Source organism: Uranotaenia lowii, chromosome 1, assembly GCF_029784155.1.
Source record: "Uranotaenia lowii strain MFRU-FL chromosome 1, ASM2978415v1, whole genome shotgun sequence".
Classification (NCBI taxonomy): Eukaryota; Metazoa; Arthropoda; class Insecta; order Diptera; family Culicidae; genus Uranotaenia; species Uranotaenia lowii.
The window spans coordinates 8,114,065-8,132,418 of NC_073691.1; the positions used below are offsets into that span (position 1 = coordinate 8,114,065).

At 40.2% G+C, this 18,354-nt stretch overlaps 1 protein-coding gene across 10 annotated transcripts in view; it reads left to right on the top strand.

Annotated features, from left to right (window-relative positions):
* LOC129753037 (ephrin type-B receptor 5) overlaps positions 1-18,354 on the top strand; it is a 153,856-nt gene that overhangs the window by 27,738 nt on the left and 107,764 nt on the right. For all 10 annotated transcript variants that reach the window (XM_055748833.1, XM_055748855.1, XM_055748861.1 and 7 more), the window contains exon 2: positions 11,087-13,110. In XM_055748833.1, coding sequence (XP_055604808.1) covers positions 13,026-13,110 — 85 coding nt within the window. In that variant the 5' untranslated portion in view covers positions 11,087-13,025. The remainder of the gene's footprint in view (positions 1-11,086; positions 13,111-18,354) is intronic.

Here is an 18,354-nt window from a genome sequence, read left to right on the forward strand (position 1 = left end):
CGCTCTATCGAAAAATTTTGGGCAATTGTCAAGCAGAAGATGAAGAAGAATGGTAGGACGACTCGGGAAGCAACAGAGATGAAGAGATGGTGGAACAAAATGGCCGCTGAGGTCAGCGAATAGGGTGTTCAAACTATAATGAGTGATACTCAACCAAAAGTTCGAAAATTCATCAAAACAACATCGGAATAATTTTTTTATTATTTTTCCTTTAAAGTGCAATAAAAACTCTACATTTCAAGTACAAAACATTTTTATTTCGTTTATATAGCTCCGAGATAGACCCATTTTAATGCGTCCAGATTTGTAGTGATCCATGCTTTAAACACTTTACGTTTAAAAACGGTTGAAATTTTCGAGAATTTTGCGAGCTATGATATATTTTATGAGGAGAGAGAAATACATCAGATAATGGATCCTCAAAGTTTTTGTTTGTTTTGTTTACTATTATGGACCTTGCAATATACACAAAAAAAGGTCTCGAAAGTGTTGACACACTTAGACGAACATATTCCCATCATTAGATTTGTGCCAAAAATTGTAATTTTCGACATATTGAAAGTGTCCGTTTTAACCCGCTGTGTCCGTCTTACCCGACTTTCCCCTAGCTGTTGGTGAGACAAATGTTCTACCACGAGTCATACTCGTGACTCTTGATTATGACAAAAATGCTCGTTTACGAATCACACTTGCGAGTCTTGTTTTATTAAACATCAAGAGTAAAGACAAAGAGTCATATTTGTGGTGATTCGTAACTCTCGATTATGACACAAATGTTTTTCATGAGTCAGACTCGTGAAATTAGACTATAACACAGGTGTTCTTCTACGAGCCAGACTCGTTACTTTTGCCTTTAGCACAAATGTTCTATCACGATGCGGGCTCGTGACTTATGACATTTGATTATGACAGAAATACTCTTTCACTAGTGACTTTTGATTATGAGAACAACTTGCAGATTGTTTGCAATAACGTTGGAGGATTCGCATTCAACAGCATGCCAATAGCATATTGACTATTTCGAAATTGGTTCGGGAGTAACAGATTACAATTTAGATTAAAACCAAGATTACAGCTAAAATATGCCCAAAGTTTACTAGCTGGTTCTTGTAGATATTCAACAAAAGGTCAAACGTGTGCCTGCCTGTCGGGGGAGCCATACATACAAGATTACAAAACTTTCTTAACTTCCACCGAAAAAATAAAAGCCGGAGGAATCGAACCAAACCAGCGAAGAAAAAACGACCCACACCGAAATGACCTTAAAGCTTGCCAAAGAAGACCTAGAAGCAAATCTGGTGTGGTGGCTGCGGCGGTGTGTTCCAGTCGCGGCCAGCGCGAATAAGAAAGAAAAATACCCAGCAGATAACTGCTTTCTTTTTTTCGCCCTTTTTCGCGTAGTTTTTCGTTGAAGCGTTCTTCAACTTGTGGAATGGGGGGATGATGATGCCGAGCGTGTGTGTGTATGTGAGACGCACTTCCAATTTTGGGATGAATTCGTCGAGTTTTTTTTTCGGATCGCTGCTGCCTGCTCAGCTTCGGCTTAAGACCCTCCAGCCCCCTCACGGACGTGGTTTGAAAGTAGCGAAAAACATACAGAAATGAGAAGAAAAAAAACATACACGACCCAACAACAACATCAACAACCAGCAAACGAATCACTCTCGGGACCGGTGATTGGAATGTGTGTAAAAGTGGTTTAGCGTGTTTTGGGCTTTTGGATGAATGTTCCTTTTTTTGGGGCTTCTCTCATTTCGGAAGTCATCAATGGATCTCTTTCGGCTGCTGCTGGATGATTGTCTGTTTATTCTGCGCGTTTTTTTAAACTTTTTTTTGTCGGTTTGAACGTTGTCGGGAGGCAAGTTATATTACTGTTATCTGAGGCGCTGCATCTGAAAAGGCTGCTCGCTCACTCAGCGTCGCTTCTCTAATCTGAAATAAATTGACTTTAGTAAATCGATGATCTTCGGCGTACCGAGAAAATGTGCGCGCTACCGAAGATCACTCGCTGCTGGTTGATTTGTAATTATCGGAACTATTTGAGGATTTTTTTCCTCTTCGCCTGGTCTCTGCTTGCATGCCACACGTTTCCCGAATAAAGTAATTAACTTTCGTTTCTTCGGTGTCATGGTTGAGAATTCAATTTCGGCTGGAAAATTAGGGGAAAACAGTTAATTCGGATAGAGCTGTTTTTATACCGATTTAAACCAGCTAGAGTAATGACTTAGAAAATCGACGCTCAAGCAAGTAAAATGTAGGCCAGACACAATGGAACTCCAATGGAATTTCAAAACCAAATAGAAAATTAGCTCTGGGAAACGAAAACTGAACCTAAAATCTGGTTCTAAATCTGAAATTTAAACCGTCCATGACACAAATGCTCTTTCACGAGTCAGGCTCGTGTCACTTAATTTCAACAAAAAAGCCTTTTCAAGAGTCAGACTATTTTTTTGCGTCATGACACAAGTGTTCTATCACGAGTGAGACTCGTGACTATGGTTTGTAACACAAAGCTTCGTTACGAGTCTGACTCGTGGATTTGGTTACCAATGTCAGTGTCAAGCAAGTTGGACTCGTGACATTTGATTATGAACTAAATGGTATTTCATGAGTTAAACTCGTAACTTTTGGTTTATAAAACAATTGTTCTACCACGAGTCAGACTCGCGATAATTCAGTTGTAATATATGACATAAATGTTTCTTCACGAGTCAGTCTCGTGACCTTCGATTATGAACTTGGAGTCTAGCAAGAACATTTTTTTTCATTAACATTAATCACGAGACTGACTCTGATACTCACGAATCATCACGAGTCTGACTTGTGATAGATACTTTGAGCCACGAGCGTGACTCATAGTAGACCGTTTGTGTCATAATTAGAGGGCACGGGCCTGACTCGTGAAAGAGCATTTTTGTCACAATCTTTTTTTTTTTTTTTGTTTCGATTATAGTCGTTTTACCATCTTTATGGCATTCGCGACTTTTATCAACGTTGCAGTTGGCGGATCGTTATTGAAAAACTAACCGGTACAACTGTGTTCGATATTTACTCTTGGGCTCGAACTCGCGGACATCGGCTCAGGAGACAACAGACTTGCCAACTGAGCTATATCACAAGCCCATTTTTGTCACAATCAAAGTTTACGAAGGTGACTTGTAGAAGAGTATTGTTTCACAAACAAAAGTCACATATAACCACGAATCTGATTCGAGGTAGAACATTTTTATCTTAACAAAAGTCATGAACCTGACTCGGGTGGCGCTGATGTAGTCTAGTGGATAGGCTGGCGCGAATCTGGTAACCCAGGCGTACTGGGTTCGATTCCCGGTATCGGCAAGAAAAACTTTTGGGTTCGAATCCCATAAGTTGCCGACAGGTAAGATGTGTTTCATTGTATAAATAATCATATATTTCAGAGGGAATGCATCTGGGGTTAATCTTAACCTTCCCATGCCGTTCGGGTCAATATGACCCGAAGCGCACATTTAAAATCTCTTTATCATCATTCCAATATACTGAAGAACTAGGAATTTTGACAGACCAAGTATGTTCTATGAAAATAATGATCAAATTAACGTCAAAAAATTGAAATTTGAGTTTTGAAAATCGGTTTATTGGAAAATGAAATACAGCTAAGCAAAGCAAAAATTGGATAACGTTTTTTTGAAGTTAGATTTTTTTTTCTACCGGAAGATCTGAGATAGCGGTCAAAACTTTCATTGGACCATAACATATCTATACACTGTCGGATAGATGGATTTTTGATGATTTCAAACATCAATGAAACACTTAAATACAGAAAAGCTGTTAAAAGTTATGAGCATTTTAAAAATAAAATTGATTTTTCGGACTTTTTACTTTCTGAACCAGTTTCTGATAACTTGTTAATACATATCGACTTTATTTTGAAATTTTGAGTAATAAGAACAAATTACCTACACAATGAATATAATATCATCAAAATCGGTTAACATTTACAGCCAGGAGAACGAAATCAAACTACAACTCAAATTTCCCCGAAACGGATATTTTGCGAACGGCATGGGAAGGTTAAGAGACTATTGTAAGCGGAGTGGATTGCCAACCATTGTAGGTCTCTGAAGGTTGGATGCCTTCCTTCGACGAACCATCGGCCGTGGAAGCCTGAGAAGCAATTCGAAGGCCAAGCCACACAGACATAGGCTGGACCTTGCTACCGATGGGGGAACCATACATACATACATACATACAAAAGTCACGAACCTGACTTGGGCGAAACATTCATGATTTTATGTTATAAACACAAGTCAGAATTGGGCTCGTGAAAAAGCATTTGTGCAATGAACTGCGAACTGAGTCACCACGAGTCTGACTCGTGGAGCATTCGTTTAACAAACAAACTCGTGGTTGGGAATTTACACATTATTTACAGTCATTATCACTATTTTATTGTTCAAAATTAGAGTAAATGTGCTAGGTTTGAAATGAAATTTCTTCGACAATTATCATTAATTTTTTCACCCAGATTGGCAAACCAAAAGCAGAATCGTTCATTAGTTGGCGAAATGCTTCGACGAAGAACGTCTAGTCGTCGTCACATTGAACTCTTTGACCTGTTGGGCCGCGTCGCCGGATGAAATATTTATTGATAACAAAGCCCGGCGGCGACGGCGGCGCCATAATCGTGCAAATGAAAGTTCTTTCATGCGAGCGAAACCCGAAGAACGCGAATGTATAATGAAGTGGATTCTAATCTCACACCATCGAGCGATTTGTGGAATTAAGGAGTTTGCGGTGTGCAAGTGTTTCATTAAAACCGTAAAATGAGGGTCCATTATTTTCAAGAAAATTTTTTATTCATTATTTTTGTTGTGAATTCTAGAAAGATTTATTAAAAAATAGATGATAAACAACAATATACATGAATAGAAAGCCACCTGTCTGCGGCGAGAGTTTTTTCTAAAAAGGGTGGCACATTCTCTTCATCTCTTCGGTCTGTTTTGGGAAAACAAAACCGAAAGGAACCCAAATCAGTGAAACTGTTGCAAAAATAATGGCCATCGCCCCCACGCTACACTTTGTATTGTACCTAGGGCTGGCTATCTGGTTCTGGTAGTTCTGATGGTGTGTTCTGATTTGGTATATTTCGGATTCGAAATCTTCCAACCAGATAGGGGGTAGACATCTCCCCGCGTTTTCCACTTTTCTCTCTACCTTAGGTAACGTTTCGTTTCAGAGGGAGGTTATGGCCCTCTGGAGAGTGTCGAAAAACAACAGTAAAAATAACTCCCAAATCTGTACGATTTTACCTTCCAAACCCAACCCGCTAAAATTACAAAAAAAAGAACGACACGAGAAATGTGGCAAGTCAAGCAAAAAGTAAATATTGGCTGTGCCTCCTGCCTCCCACCTCTTTCATCCAGCTGCCAGGTTAGTTGATTGTGAAGTGGTTTTGCTAGGCTCCCAGAGAAGGAAAGGATCATCATCACCGTGGTATGCCCTCTCTTAGATTTTAAAACAATAGATAAGGGATACAATTTTTAAAAATGACACCCGGCATCGTCGTCGTCGTTTACACTCAAACAATAACGACAGTCGCTCGATTCGTTGTCGCGGCGGAAAGGGGGGATGAATTTGATAGGACCTCTTCGCGCTTTTTCTGCTCCTCCTGCCTGCCCGAACCAGTTTTGTAAAACAAATGTTTGGCTTAATCTTCGGAGATGTTCGCGCTGATAAGAAAGTAAATGATTTGTTTGTGTTATTATTTTGCTGTTGTTGTTACGGTAGCATTCCTTTTCCTGAGTTAGAAATTGTTAAATAGGGGTGGTGTTTTGGGATTGAAAATGACATTTTAACCTCGAACAACAATTTAAACTCGATAGGTTTTGTAAACGAATTTTATTAACGTTATTAATGTTCAGTTCATGCTCACCCATCACTTTCTTCCTCACAGAAAATTTGACAATCTTTTCAAAACTGTTAAAGTGGTGTCTTGTTCAACATTGATTTAAATTATCTCGAATGTTATTGACATTTTTTTTTTATCTACTCAACAAATTATTACGTTATGACATAAGTTACTTTTGTAACATATTTCACAAAATCACTAAGAATTGTTTGATTTTTGTTATGATGTTTTGTGATAGCATTTCACATCGTAACAACAAAGCTCAGCACTAAAAAGGGAAATGCTCTTATTTGTTTGTTGTTCACTTGGCGGATAGGTCATCTTACGCACTAAACACAACAAAATTACACATCGTAACCACACAGCTCAGCAATTTTTTCATCACATATTTATACCTAACACAACGAATATGGAAACCCCTTTGCTCGTGAAACAGCTCTCTGGACTTTTAACCTATCAAAGGGCAATCAGTGTTCGATTGAGTTCTTAGTCCTTCAGGTCCAACTCATTTTCCTAGCTTTCTCCAGCGGTGAGAAGTGTTGGCCTTGAAAAGGCCCAGTGATTTTTTATAAGCTGACGCATAAAATAATCTTTTTCAAAACTTGTTGCTCACCTTGACAGATTTATAATTGGATTGTAGTTTTGAGCTTCAAAAATTTCGTTAGTACACTTACTTATAAGTATTTTATAAATTCTTCTTAGTGATAAAGTTTTGTTGCCTTAATTAACCATAAATGTTCCTACAAAAGAGTGAAGAATTTGGCTCGGGAGTGTCTTCACATTCGGAAAATGCCCATTCCGTCGAAAGCGCGCCATTAAAGTAAGGCATGAAGGCGTAACGGCGATAAAAGCCATTAAACGGCTGTCGAACACCGGAGACTATTAACATTCGTAAACTACACATTGTATATAGTAATATAGTCTCTGGGGCCGTGCCGCCATTGAAGAGGCCTTTTGAATGACGCGGGGGCCCCGATGGGATCAAAACCTAAACTATCAATTGTTTCACAGTCCCAAATTGCCACCCACCACCTAAGCGTAGAAAATAGCAGCATCGAGACGGAGGAAAAATTATGAGAATGTCCAGACAAACTGGCTGAGCTGACTAGGTCCCGGCGTCGGAATTCACCCGCGCCCTTCTCACTTGCAACAAATCGGACCGAAAACCGACTCAACGATAATATCCATTTGGCATTCCGATGGGCTACCCGGGAAAAAATGGAAAGGAAAAACAAAAGAGCTAAACTTTCGCCCCTCCAAAACTATGGGTATTATTTTTACATACATTTACCATCGACCGGAGGCCACACCACATCAAACAAACCAAATGGGAAAACCAGATCCGATTGGTTCTTTTTTTTTTTCTTCGGTTTTGGTCTCTCGGCCTTTTTTGAATTGGGGAAAATAATCCGAAAAACCAGACGCTATGTCTACAAAGTTGTGTATATTTGCGATAAAAATCAATTCTCGGATCAGTGGAAAAAAAATTGGGAGGCCCAGCAGCTTCCGCAGTTTTACTCGGCTTTTTTCTACCTACTTTTTATGAATCATACCAATCATTGGTCCAGATTTGATTCCTCCGGAGCATTTTCACACATCCGCCGGCGCGTATTGTTTGAACGACGATTTTACCCAAACATCACCATTCGGCACAGTCGTAGCTAGAACGGAAAAATAAAAACCCTCGAAAGACAAACTAAAAACCGCCAAAATCAAACAAAGTTTTATGTTTGAATTGGTGCGGTATAATTCTGTTTTCGTTTTTCACCTTCCGACAGAGCAAACGTAAACAAAGGCTCAAATTTTACCGATTTTGGATGTTTTTTAGAGGATTCTCCTCACACCCCGGTCTCAGGGTAAGGTCACCTTGCGTTGGTCCAAATAAGGCAGACATTTACTGAGAAAGATTGAAATTTTCAGAGAACCTTCACCTTACTGATTCTCCAGCCATTTACCCATTTGATCCCATTTGACGCCCGTTTTCACCGAAAGCCAAAAACGATTTGTTTTATTGTTTTTGTGTGTGAGCAATAAAAAAATTATTTCCTCCTTCGAAAAACAAAAAAAAAAAAATCGGTACGAGCCGATTTTTTAAACTGCTCTCCCTGGAAACATCTTTCTCATCTGCTACAGTGATGATCCCGGGTTCGAGTTCTCCACGACCCAAGATTCGATTCATTTCGATTCGTGGTGGGTTCTTTTAGTTTTGTTTTTTTTTTCGTCAAACCACCCTCATCGGACCCATCCGGATCCAATAAAAATAAAACGAAAACAAAATATAAAACTCAATCGAAAATAAAAATCAATCCGCGTCGTTTCTACTAAACTACATACGTACGTATGGATGGAATTGTTTCCTCGGCCCGGGTTCCTTTCCTTGCTTCTCGATCCCAGGTAGGCTTCGAATCGGGGGCTCATTTCCATTCATCAGCTGCGGCAGCTGCGTATCAGCACCCTGAAATTGAATTTGTCGCATTTTGAGGCATTTTGGGGGTGAATCGAAGTTTAAGACTGCTTAAAAGTTTAGATTCCAGAAAGAGGAATGATTTTAGATGATTAAACAATTTTGGTTGATGAAAATTATCATTATTGGATGTTATCCTTGTAGTAGTTAATTGGTTATGTTATCAGCAGTGGTTTGGTTACATAGTACTGTAATTAATTTTTGTGAGCTGATACAAGATCTATTTGCAGATTCGCATTTAAGCGTTTTTCTTTAAAATCCACTAACCGAAAGTTTTCTGCAAAAAAAAACAATTAGACGGAGACTTTTTTAGCTTAGCCCCTCCACTATATGCTATTTGTTCGGTTGAACGTACAAACTTCAACGCTTGGGGCATTAACATTAACTATCTTAATCACTCAACTGTCTCCACGGATTGTACGGCGACTACCCAGAAACCTATATTTCTACTCATTGCGAAGATTTATCTACTTGGTAAAACCTTACTCACCGGTCATGGACATTGATATAAGTCGTCACACTCTGTTGAAACTGATTGGAAAGTTGAACCATGTACCGTCTACTATCTACAGCTACCAAGGAAAAACATATTCGGCAAATGTGAACTTACTAGAATACCGTGTGGGTTGAAGAGTTCACCCACAATTTTAAATTCATATCGGAAAAACTTGAACAGATGGTTCAGACCATTGCAGCCTCACCAATTTCTGGACACAAATTCGTCATAAAGTCCACTTCATCGTTTCCCAAAAGCTATTTAAATTTTTCAGGTAGCAGCAAAATATTTAGAGTCGTATCGTAGAAAGACGCTTCAGACAGTGCCTGTTACGGTTTACCAAGTCGGGATAAGCGATACTCGAGCAGGTCACTTTTCACGGACGAAAAAGTCACTTTAAGAGAAGACCACGAGTGATGAAACTTGTATTTTTTTTACTGTATCTCCTTGCGTTAGGGATGTCTCGTGTATAAGGATTACTTTTAAGCCGGGAGCATTCGAGTCGTAACGTGTTGTACGAGTGAAACTGTGTGATAAAGACATGAGTTTCTCCAAGGATGTTTTTGTAGAGAAAGGGGTATTTTGGAATCATGAAACCTCAGGGGTTGGATGACTTTCGGCGCCAGTAGTCGTGTGGAACGTTGTAAGACGAATTCTTTGCCGAGTACTTTCTTCAAAAATTTTACGTGTCATATTTCCAAGTAGTTCTGCTAGGAAATAGGAAATCCTAAGACCGTTACGTATTTCGATTGGTACAGCGGACCTCGAGTCGCTGAAAGGATAGGTCAGACCTCGAGTTGAGTATGATTTCTCATGTAAAGTAGAGTCCTGGGTGGGATCAAGGTCAGAGACTCCCAGGTAGAGGTCAGGGTGTAGGGGGTTTTCCTTAAGTGTATACCATGAGTCAATCCACCTACCGGACTATCACACAAATGAACACACAATTTTGGTTTCTCGCATTATTTCAATTGTTGACGGTGTAGGGATCGTTAAGTTGTTGAACACTTCTGAAGGTTTCCAACTTGTACCCTAACTTCGCTCTAGATTGATCATACAAGTAACCTTTGGCCTAACAACTTTCGCTTGATGCAACTTTTTATGCCACTAAGTTGTCATCCGGTGTTGAAGGGGTTGAGAAAATGTTGGGAGAAAAAAGTGGGATGCAAATTGAACATGGTTCGGAATAAATACACATATTACAAGTATAAATTTATTAGAATGCTGTTCGGCTCGTAGAATGCGCCAGCAACCTTTCAAAAAGTAATCGGACATTTTCGGTATAAATATTTTATTCAAATTGGCGTCTCGTCACGCAAAATTCTATGTTGATTTTTTTAAAATTTACTAACTGTGACATTCAACAATTTAGGTCGCAGGGTTCCTTCTATCGACAACAACCGAAGGCGAAAGGTGACCACAGCGGATCAAAAGGGCAACTTTTCATATTTGAATTATGTGTTCACATAGGACACACCGCAGCAAAACCCGAACTGTAATCGGCGTTCCCGAGCGCTCGCTCAATGCAAACCTAATGAATATGTAGCATGGAAATGTGTAATTTGAGCAAATAACGAAAACGACAACAGCAAAAAAACATGTCCAATCGATAATCGCTCATTCAATTGCACCACGAAATTATGCAGCCATTTGCCTCTAAGTCCTATAACGGAGTTGCCTCTCCAAGATACATGTTGCTGCAACAGCAGCAGCATACAAGACATTTTCCACACCTCATTCATTAGCCTAGAGCCAATCCAAAGAAGGTAAAAAAATATTAGGGATCGGTCGCTCCCCCCAAATTGTAGGTTTCACTAGTTCGGCTGCTCCTGTAAAGACACTTTTTTGTCATCGTTTGTTTCTCTTTTAAAGTTGAGTTATTTATTTGAAGCTGCCTTTTATTGGTGTATGACTCCGCTCTGAATTGAACTGGTTTTTCTCATATTTGGGTTGATCCGTAGGTAACGTCATCAGCGTTTTTTTCTTGTTTGATGTTCTAGCAAAAAATAATATTCGGTTATGGAATAAGGAAGCTTGATTCGGGAAAATTAGGTCATTGCGTAATTTATACACAGAAGAGGGAATCAATCGGGGGTGAAGGGGGAAAGTCAATAGTTCACCAGAAATCAACAAATGCCATTCAACATTTTTTCAATAGAGAGTGCCGCCGCTCATAGTGAAGTTATAAAATGAACCATTTGCTAATATCGATATTTTTTGTTTCTTTCCCCCCCGACAGAGTGTGGAGCTCAGAATCCAGCGGCCACGACCGACCAAACCCGCGGGAAGCATTGAACTCTCCTCTTCCTTCGACTACAATATTAGCTATCCCAGCGATTGATCCATTGAGAGTGTACTTGCAGCAGCGATCAGCTCAACCTAACGGCGGCGCCCCGGTGAATCGAATTGTAAATGTGCTGTAATACAAAGTTGTAAGACCGCGTTGCAAATGCAAAGCGCAAAATAATTGATTGTTGATTTTGCCGTTTGAACGTGAATGGTTGTTCCGATACAACAAAGTGTTGTTTTAGTGAGGGAATCGTTTCTGGAATTTGTGGGTTGTTCCATGTGTATCTGTAGCAGGGTGCTTCGTTGATTGGGAAGCAAGGAAAGAAGAAGAACGGAAAACGGGATTACCATCGGTGGGAATCTGAAGAATTCCGGTGTGGCCGCCGGCGCGGCACAAAGCATGGATAGTACTGCTACTGCTGCTTCCAAGTCTCAAATCAAATCACTGACGGTGGGCGACAGCTGGAACAACGCCGACAGAACGCTGCCGATTCCCCTCTTGGCCTATCACGGCTGAATTGAGGAAGCAACAGCAGCTCTCATAATCATCCACCGGTTTGATAGTCGCGGTGTCGTCTTCTTGTGCAGTGAGTCAATTCGACTCCCAACGAAACTCGACATTACAAAGCTAATGAGCTGCCGGATTCCTCCGGATTGCGAGCACACGGTTCTTGTTCATCGCTTGTAGTAAAGTCATGCCATCATGCCAACCGCCGCTCCGTGTCCAACAACACTACCCTCCAGCAGCAACGTCCCTTGGCCGCCGGCCGTCAACTCCTCTAGATCGTCGCTACTGCCACTGAAGAAGCGCAAGAAGAGGCCAATAATGAATGAGGAGAAGAATAAAAATAAAATTAAAAATTAAGATAATATAAACGATCACCGCCGCCATCATCATCATCGTATCGTATCGTATCGCCCGTCCAAACCCACCCGTCTTCGGAAAGTCTTTGTGAAAACCGGGCCAGGGTCCGACTAAACGAACGAACGAAGGTACAACAAGCTGCGGACGACGCGAGTGCTCTAATAAAGCTAGCAGCAGCGCAACTTCTCATTGGCAATCGGGATCAAGAAGCTCTAAAACAAAAATCTGAACCGTTTCGTCGCTGTGTGTCCGTCACGACGATCCGCTACAAAACGACGAAGACGACTCGGACGAGGTTGTTCCGTTGTCGAATTACGCGGAGACCTCTCGATCAGTTGGTTCATCATCTACCCTGGAAAACTACCCATTTCTTAAAAATAAGAAAAAATAATCACCAGATAAAAAACCTCCACCACGTGAAGAGAGATAGATAGTGTAGTACACACTGAAGTTAAGAAAGAGAATAAGGAAAAAACAAACGCGCGTTAAAGTAAGAAGCGCAAGGGAGCAAAAAACCAACAACTCTCTCCCAGGCATAGGCATCCGCCGTGCAAAGGAATAAACCTGAAGTTTGGTTTTTGTGTGTTGTGCTGTTGTTTCAAAGCGGCGGCTGCTCGATTCTAAAGTCATCATCATTTTTCATTTATTCCGTACCAGAATTCCTACCCCTTAGTCCTCCGCAATCGCGTCGCGCAAGTGTTTTTCCCACATTCAGAACCCGCGCCGAGTGAGTGAGTGTCCCGAAATGGGTAATTTAGTGAAGGTATAATAGATGAAAAATAAAATTGAATCGTATGTGTTGTTGTTGCTGGTGTTCTCCGCGATGACCTTTAGAGGCGCAACACCACGGGCTGAAGAGTAATACAGTGTAAAAGTTAGCCCTGGCAGTAGAGAAAAGCTCCTTGGGAAACAAATAACACACAAGGAATTTAGTTTTTCCTCTCTGGGGTTCTCGGGAGTTGTTTTGTGTTTTTTTTTTCAACACTGAACTACGGGCCCCAGGCCGGTACACCTACAGGATAATATGGATAAATTCCTGACGCTGCTGTGCGGACTGTTCTGCGTACTATTTCACCGGCAGCTGCTTGGAGGCGTCGCAGGCGATCAAGGTGAGTCATTTTTTTACTACTGACTAACTTTCCTGCAGTTTAATTTGAAACTTTGAAATAACACCTACCGTACCACAGGGTAGTGATCTTAGTCCCATTAACATTTGATCTCACAATACATTTCATAATTGTTTGAATTAATCTACCTTAGTCATTGTTTTTCGAGCGGTTATCAAATGATAGCAAGTTGTAGAGTGCAGTTAAACATTTCCCGATTCCGAATACGCTTATTCTTTACTTTATGCTCTGATGATCCTAATCCAAATATGAACATCTAGTTTCTGTGGGTTGAGAAAATAATACGTGGGTAATCGGTCGAGGCATAGCTCACAACTTTTTTTCGAGGTTTCATAGAACGGATTTTTAAAGCTTACTTAGCCTTTATAAGTGTTCTTTCAATATTTTACTCAGCTGAAAGTTTGAGGTTTTATACAGGCTTTTTATTCTTATAAATATGGAAAATACGAATATTATTCTGAATTTCCATAACCTTTTAATTTACTTTCTCGAAAGTTTTCTTGTAAAGTGCTCTCCATAGATCACTTTGAAGGAACAAAGTAGCTACTATGAAACATCCTGTTGACTATAGCCGACTGACGATCTGCGATTAAGACCGATAGCTGCGCAACCTCGAACTAAACTGTGTGAAGTGTGCCTTGTGGATCACATTGTCTCCCAAGTTGGCAAAATTAGGTTGGTCCCAATCTTCACTAGTGCAGGGTGGCCAGGGAACCGGAAAAACCGGGAAAACCGGGAAAAAACCGGGAATTGAAAATGGGACCGGGAAAACCGGGAAAAAACCGGGAATTTCAAATCAAAACCGGGAAAATTCTTAATAGTTCATTTTTCTCCTATATAAACCAATTGAATTTTAAAATTAATTCATATTTTCATTTTGTTTTTTCTCAAAAGCAAAATAAAATTGGGGTCTATATTCCATGAGGAAAATGTCAGCAAAAATCGATAATTTCTTGAAAAGTTCTTTTTTACCTCAGCATATACCTTTTAGTGCTCTGAAATGTTCGAGTTCCAAAATGTATTGAGGTTTTTTTTAAATTTACTTATTTTTGACATTTACAAATTTAAATTTTCTTTTTCGACCCGGGAATTCATAAGATTATGCGGGGAAAATGCGAGAAAACAGGAAAATTCAAAATGAATGACCACCATGTTACATGGTTCATGATTAAAATGCCCAAAAGGTAGTACGAGATACCAAATATTTGTGTGATTCTATTTAACATTTTGCGCTGTTACTGGTAATCTCATTCTTTATTGATTAAAAATTTGTAAAATATAGATCGATTAAATGTATGAGCTAAGAATCACATTAAGATATTATCACAACAAAAAAGCTAATTTGAAAGACATATTCAAGCCTTAGAATAATTTCTAAAATTTGTGTTAGAACTTCAAATTTAAAATTTGAATATCGATATTCAAATTTTCTGGTTAGATTGCAAATTCAGACTCAGAGTTTGGATTAACATGCCAAGTCCAAAGTCAAGCTCGTAGAACTCAGGCTCAGGCTCACTCAGTATTCAAGACGAAAATCAAATCAAAATTTTAAAATAATAGAATTTGGTGGATTCTGTTCTAAAAATTGAAGAAAAAATAAATTAAAATATCAAAATTATCAAAAAGTCAGAGTTTTGCAGCAGATGTAGATTGAGATATGAAGAATTGATTGGCATATGTTAAGGTTGCCGGGCCGGATAAATATAGGCTATTTTATTCAAAAACCTGGCAAAATTCGGGCATTTGATTTTAGAATTTCGACCAAAAATCCGGGAAATTTCTGGGCCAATTTTGTTAAAAATCCAGGAATCACTCATAAAAAAAATCAACGAAAGAAACGAAAAATCCGAACAAACCCGGATATAACCGGGCAACCTTGTCACTTTACTATATGTACTTAACTCAATGTTGATCTCGACACGAACGCCATCCACAGAAAATCGAAAATACCCAAACTTGAGAACTGCCACCCGCCAAACCTAAGTTCAAGATGGACAACTCAAGTTTGTGAAAAAATCACAGCTTGCCAATACGCCAAACATGTCCTTCAAGCGAAGAACTCTTTTTTTGGGGGGTTTTTGTTGTTAGCGAATCTGATTCTGCTACCTCCATCGTGGCAGATTTAGGTTTGGGGGGTAAGTTCAAAGCGAAGAACTGTTTTTTTTGGGGGATAACTTTTATTCCCGCTTCACCCGCAGAAAGTCTCGCATATACGATGATGTAGCTGCCTCTCTCAACAACTCTCCGGTGGTCGAGCGGTTAGCATTCTTAGATGGTAATCGCAGAGCCATTGCAGGTATGGGTGTGATTCCCGTACCTGCAGTATTTTTTTTATTTTGATTTCCATTTTATTGCGGTATCAGATTTTGAGGGATGAGTTTTCCTTTAAGAGCTTAACTTTGGGTTATGCCTCCAATAGCCAAACCTGTAGGGAGGGAGTTTCATTCGAGTTGGCGGGGAAAGTTCTTAAGTTTGGGTATTTTCGAGGTTCAGTGTCAGGATGGTAAAGTGTCGTTAATAAAACTTAAAAATAAAAAAAATCAATGTTGGTGATTTTGGCACCTCGCCCTCTGATTTCTAAGGGCCTCAATTATTTTCTTCATCCTTTGTTCAAACAATTTTCTGTAGAAATCCCAACAAACATCATCGTTATCAGAATATTCTTATGTTTGACATTAAAAAGAGGGCTTATTTTGGTTTCAAAAAACCCTGCTTATCACATTCATGTATATCAAAACTGAGAAAATCATGAAATCTCGATCGAAAAACCGGGAAAAAACCGGGAATCTGAAAATGGAAACTCGCTGGCCACCCTGCTAGTGTTCAGGTTGAAAGTTGTTCCAGGATCCGGTCGGACCAACGACCAACGACGAATGGTTTCAGTTTCCAGAGGGCTATCCGCCAAAGCTGATTTGATGATCAGATGTCCAAACACTGAAAAAAAAACTGAGGGATGAATGACATCCTGGTGTTAAAATCTTTATGATCAAATAAAAAAAAATACTGAAACCTATATAATACCTATAGCCTTGGTAACATTGGTAAAAAGCGTCATTACTTCCGATAACTTTCCTCAACCTCCTTATGTATATTGGACATAATAGTGATACATCCATCCTAGCCATGGCGTTGCCCAGTTGGTCGGGAACATGAAATTCTCGCAACTCTGAAGACCTTAGTTGCATCTCGTTCTTGCTCTTGGACCACTTCGGTTGAGTGGTCCGGCGCCATGGTATAGTTACTAATCACGTTTGTCGGGATGCAACTCAAGGGAAAGAGTCTGCTTCCGACAGATGCGATCACCTTCAATGGTCCTCAGGCTATACCCAGGGGGATTGAAACAATCTTGGCCCAGGCTCAGAGCAAGACCGACGCAATTTGGGAAAAGCAAAGAAGGTTGTTTCATATACATTTTATTATTCTAACTAAGGCTATAGAAGATAGAATGTCAGTTCTGCCATTACATCAAAGAAGTCCAATTGTAACAATTCCTCTCTGCACAATGAGAAGGTTGAGATGCGGCCCAAATACCAAAACATAGACATCTGAACCAAGTACGCATGTAGTCATAGTTCCTCGTAGATGTTGTCTTCATTAGTATTAACGGTTCTTTTGTCCTGGTCATAGCCGAACTATGTACCAAAAGTTCCCGAGGCTCTAGGGAGCTCAAGTGCTCCTCGATTTGCTCTGAAACGAGCGCAGTGGTCAGACCAAGTTTAGCGTGATCTGGCGAATTTGGGATGTCCGAAAAATTGGAGAACGGTTGCCATGGACCGAGTGCATTTTAGGAATTATGTTCATCAAGTTATGTTGTAAGACGAAATTCTATGTAAATGAATACTACCAATTCTGGAAAGCACTTGGATTACTCCATAAAATTCACACCTTTTTCCCAAGGGCCTTTTTTAAACTTTTGACACGTTCGTCGTCATGGGCCCCATATTCGGGTGACGGGTGTATTTCCTGGGAGGCCCCGTCACATTAAAAAGCGTGTGACGCTCTCTTACTCCAGTTAGCCGCTCAGTTTAGCCACAAGTTGCAAAGCTGGGGCTCTCCTTCTTTATTTTGTCGCTCTGACAATTACTTTGGACACGGCTAGTAAAACTACCAAAATGAGCGTGGCGACGAACGTGTTAAAGTTCGTCAGGAGGTCGAAACAAGGCAGATAATTGAAACTGAAAAAAATAACATAGTGGATTTATATTTTGTTCATTCTTGTGAGTTTGTCATCCAATTTCTATAATTTATACTCTGTATCCTACGTAGACATTTTTTATTTCACCCGTCAAATGTCGCATCTTTCCCACCGAAAGGTAGCGAGCACCAAACAAATGGCACCAATTTGGTCAGCTAGCGGTGACTTCCTGTTTTCTTTTACTGGCTACCTGAATGAAGGAAAAAAAATCATCTCCAAACGTTTCCAATTGGTTAGCGGTTAGCCTATACACTTTTTTTCCCGAAAATTGTTGTCTCCCGTCTGGCCCTCACCGATCAATTGGAAGCTCGTGTGTGTGTGTATGCTGTGCCCGGTCATATATTTAATTTGTCAATAGGTAAAATAGCTTCCGGTGTGGCCGCCGAGATGAATGGAAGAATTATTCCGAGTTTAATTATTTCTTAACGATTCCCATCGTGTTCGCTCCTCTTTCCCCAATCATTTAGAAAATGCTGTATCCCAGCATGAGTTTCGTTTCGATTCTCGGGAGCCGCGATTATCGGGTGTTCATCTACAGATGGTGTTCTCCCTTCAGGAAGGAACGGAAACCGAATATTAGCTGGGCTAAAAATCCGCTGGTTTTGTCAACAGATTTCGAACGGAGAAATTCCATATCTTTGTCGCGTCTTTCCGATTCCTGATTCACAATTGGGACCGACCGAGAACATAAATTTCAATCTTCGATCTTTGTCCGGACTCATGGATTTTGTCAAGTCCAGAAGCTCCATCAGCAGACTGGCTTGGTCCGGAGTCCCTAGGGACTATTAGGCGACTACTCGGCGATGGGCATTAGCTGGTTGTAATGATGTGACGCCGTCAGCCGCCCGTATATGTGTTCGGAATTCTTTAGCGTCGGAAATACGGAAGGTTATTAGCACTCTCTTACGTTTTTCCGCTGTAGGCTGCTGCTGGTTCTGTCCTTCATATACTTACGTACCCAAGCTAAGCACATAAATGTAGGATGGTGCGTATAATGTTGTGAGTGCTTTCTTAGCTCGTCGTCGCTTTGG